The sequence below is a fragment of the Ipomoea nil genome, unplaced genomic scaffold (assembly GCF_001879475.1).
Source record: "Ipomoea nil cultivar Tokyo-kokei standard unplaced genomic scaffold, Asagao_1.1 scaffold0684, whole genome shotgun sequence".
NCBI lineage: Eukaryota > Viridiplantae > Streptophyta > Magnoliopsida > Solanales > Convolvulaceae > Ipomoea > Ipomoea nil.
Window position 1 is genome coordinate 1,154,246 of NW_017617112.1, and position 3,420 is coordinate 1,157,665.

General features: G+C 35.8%; 1 protein-coding gene across 1 annotated transcript; it reads right to left on the minus strand.

Moving 5' to 3' along the window:
• Positions 1–1,629, minus strand: LOC109175198 (xyloglucan endotransglucosylase/hydrolase 2-like). The gene is made up of 3 exons (XM_019324453.1): positions 1,236–1,629; positions 727–920; positions 1–578 (listed from the first exon to the last, which is right to left on the minus strand). The coding sequence occupies exons 1-3, from the start codon at positions 1,521–1,523 to the stop codon at positions 215–217; spliced, it is 846 nt and encodes a 281-aa protein (XP_019179998.1). The 5' UTR covers positions 1,524–1,629; the 3' UTR covers positions 1–214.
• Between the last annotated feature and the right edge of the window lie 1,791 nt (positions 1,630–3,420).

Genomic DNA, 3,420 nt, shown 5'->3' on the forward strand with positions numbered 1-3,420 from the left:
TATAAAAAAAAAATATTTAAACCAACTATTTAGATCATAGATACACAGAAGGGGCCCCAAAGTGGCAAAGTACAAAGCATCCCATTTTTATTACAAGAGCAAGTAGTATATGTAAAACTAGGAACAAAAACAAAAGAATTTCAAACACAAATTATGATACAATCTCCAGCCCAATTATACATCCCTTTTGTGTTTTTCTTTTGATGAGGAACCATCAGAAATGTCTGCACTCTGCAGGGAAGCCCTGAGGAAAACGTTTATAATCAGTGCAGTAATTGTAAATCATGAAGTTCTTCTGAACCCATCTGAGCCTTCTTCTGCCATAGGCATCAAGCTCTTGGCTCTGCCATTTCCCATCATTAAACTGGGAAGCTGTAAATGTCTGGGCATTGAAGTTTCTGTAATATGCTGTGAAGGGTGCATGGGACCAATCAGTCTTCACTAAGCCTCCCCTTGTGGCCCAGTCATCAGCATTCCACAGGCTTGAGTATATCTTCATAGGCTGCTTCTTGGGGAATGCCACTCCAATTGATTCACCATTCTTGAATACTCTTATGGGGGTGTTATCCACCAAGAAACTGCAAAACCATAATTATTTTGCATTATATTATATAGGTTTAAAACCGTAAACCTGAGGGTTTTCAACCCATGTCCTGGAATTGTGAAAGGATGTAAATTGCGAGATGTGCTCGTTGAGTTAATTAATTAATTGCTAGCTTAGCTTACATGATGTGTTGGGGCTTCCAAATGATGGAGTATGTGTGGAAGTTCTTGGTAGGGTCAAACCACAGGTAGAACTGTTGCTCCCTGCCACCTTTCCCTTGAGTGAAGACATTAGTGTGGAGAATGTAAGGTTGGCCAGTCACATTCCCCAAGAACTCAAAATCAATTTCATCATGGGTTGGCCCTTGTGAAGATAGCTGCTCATCAAGAAAACATCAATTCAGTTACCAATTCAAGGTTTAATTTTTCTTGGATCACGAGCAAAACCCCACAACCCCTTTCGAGTGTATGTATCCCTGTCTTATGGCTCTAGCCGTCAAAAGACGACAAGAACGTAAACCAGCTTAGTACCCATATATAGCTGATCAGTTCAGCAAGGATTCATAATCGTTAAAGGACCACAAGAAAGTAAACCAGTCTATGTTATCCATAGTTGACAGCAAGAATTCAGGGTATAATTTTGTTTTTAGAATATAATAGTTAGAGGGAAGGTAAAAATGTAAAATACATACATAGTATGCTGTGACAGTGCCAGCAGAGTTGCCAGCAACAAGCTTGAGCTGCATATCAATCCTGCCAAACAGATACTCTTTCTTGGACTGAAACCCAGACCCAGAAACTCTGTCTAGAGACAAGGAAAGGAGCTGCCCTTTCCCAAAAATCTTGGCCCGGTTGCCCCCCCAAGTCAAGTCAAAGTCTTGGTAGAAATTCCCACCATGACAAACCATGCAACAACCCATCAAGATTGTAGCAAACATTACCAACAACATCTTTGAGCACCCAATCCTCAAAGTCCCCATTTCACCACAGTTAATTATGGGTTGGTGAGAAATATGTAGAGAGATGAGAGGCTTTGTGGTTCTTGGCTCTGGTTTTTGAATGTGTGAGGAAATGGGGGTTTAAAGTGGGAAGTATATATAGTGGGGAATGGAGATGGGAAGCTATAAAAGATAGGGCATAATGCTTGTGACCCTAAACCCCCCTTTTAACTATGGTTGGGTAAGGGGGCAACTTGAGTTGGAAAGCCCTAGAGCTGTTGCCAGCTTAGCACTACTATATGAGAGGGAGTCTATTTTGTCTGGAGTTGGATGGTTTAAGATTCTTTACATTTTTTTTGATGTCCCAATGAGGTACTTGTGACTTGTGTGCTTAACTTCGTAAAATGCAACCATTATCTAGTAGTGCAGAAACTGAAATATTAAGGCAAAATTCAAACCAAACTCTTTTACTACACTTTGTGGATAAAGTTGTGTTTCAAGTTGCATAAATAATATATATATATATATATATATATATATATATATATATATATATATATACTACTGAAAATTATGAAATTTCCGACCACCTGAAAGTGATCCTAAATCAAGTTGAAAGCAAAAAGTGGTCGAAAATAGCAACGAAGGTTTTTCCGGATACCAAAAGTGGTCGGAACAAGGTTTTTTCGACTTGATTTAAGATCACTTTCAGGTGGTCGGAAATTCCATAATTTCTAATAGTGATATATACACACGAATACTTGTTGGGCTATAGTTTAAATTATAAGACCCTATTTGGAAAAGTTATTGGAACGATGATGCTTGGACAAAATATTATTTGAGTGATTGAATATTTCACCACTCAAATTGCAAAAATTCAACTGAATAGCTAAGAGTTCAATAGAAATAATGCAATTGAAGTCATTGAATTAATCTAATCTCACTGTCATTATTCTAGTTGTTTCACAATTTTGGTGTGTCTCATAAAACTAGACAGATTTGATTTACCTTCTCATGAGTTTGGGAACGGGTTCAAGGGGCACATGGTACAATCGGGTGAAATTGAAAAATATGACTTATAAAAAAAAAAAAAACATTATCACTCTTCCATACCCACCTAATCCTTTTTTTTTTTTTTTTTTAATTTTTTAAATAAAAGAATTGGATCACAATCCTAACCATCATTATACCATGAATCACTAATATACAAATTCATTTTTAGTATACTAAATGTTCATTGGTTAAAATTTGTCCAATCCTAAAGTCTCACTCTAGAAGTTGGTGGAAATGGTAAATCACAACTTATAAGTTTCAAAAGGTGTTTATACACCGATGCTTACAATAGGGTTAATTCCATATATCTTTTTTCCAAGTAAAAATCAATCAAATCCTGCCTACATCCTGTGAGTGTTAATATGTAAAGCAAAACTTTATAACTTTTTTTTTTTATTTTTAATTAGTCAACTGGTTAAGTACCTGATTGGAAGTAGTTTAGCTGTAGTTAAATTGCAATTCAATGGGAGCCACAATTATGCCGTTTGGGTAGAGGGAATTACAATTACTTCCAAATGCTAAATTAGAATTCATACGCTTCCCCCACCCCCAACCCCAACCCCAACCCACCAAAGAATTGTAATTCGGACGATTAATGGAGGAAAAAAGAAAGTGTAAAGACAATTTTGCCCCTCTTATATTTTTCTTCTCTTATGTTTACTGGTTCATCCATTCTTGATAGAAACTTTGAATCTATTGTCCTATATATTATAGCTTCGTCTTTTTTATTAAAAAAAATCTTCTATAGGGGTATGAATTCTATCAGAAACCACAGGAAGTGGTTTCATATGGCAAATTATTATTATTATTATTATTATTATTATTATTATTATTATTATTATTATTATTATTATTATATAGGGGCATTTCAATCATTGTATCACTT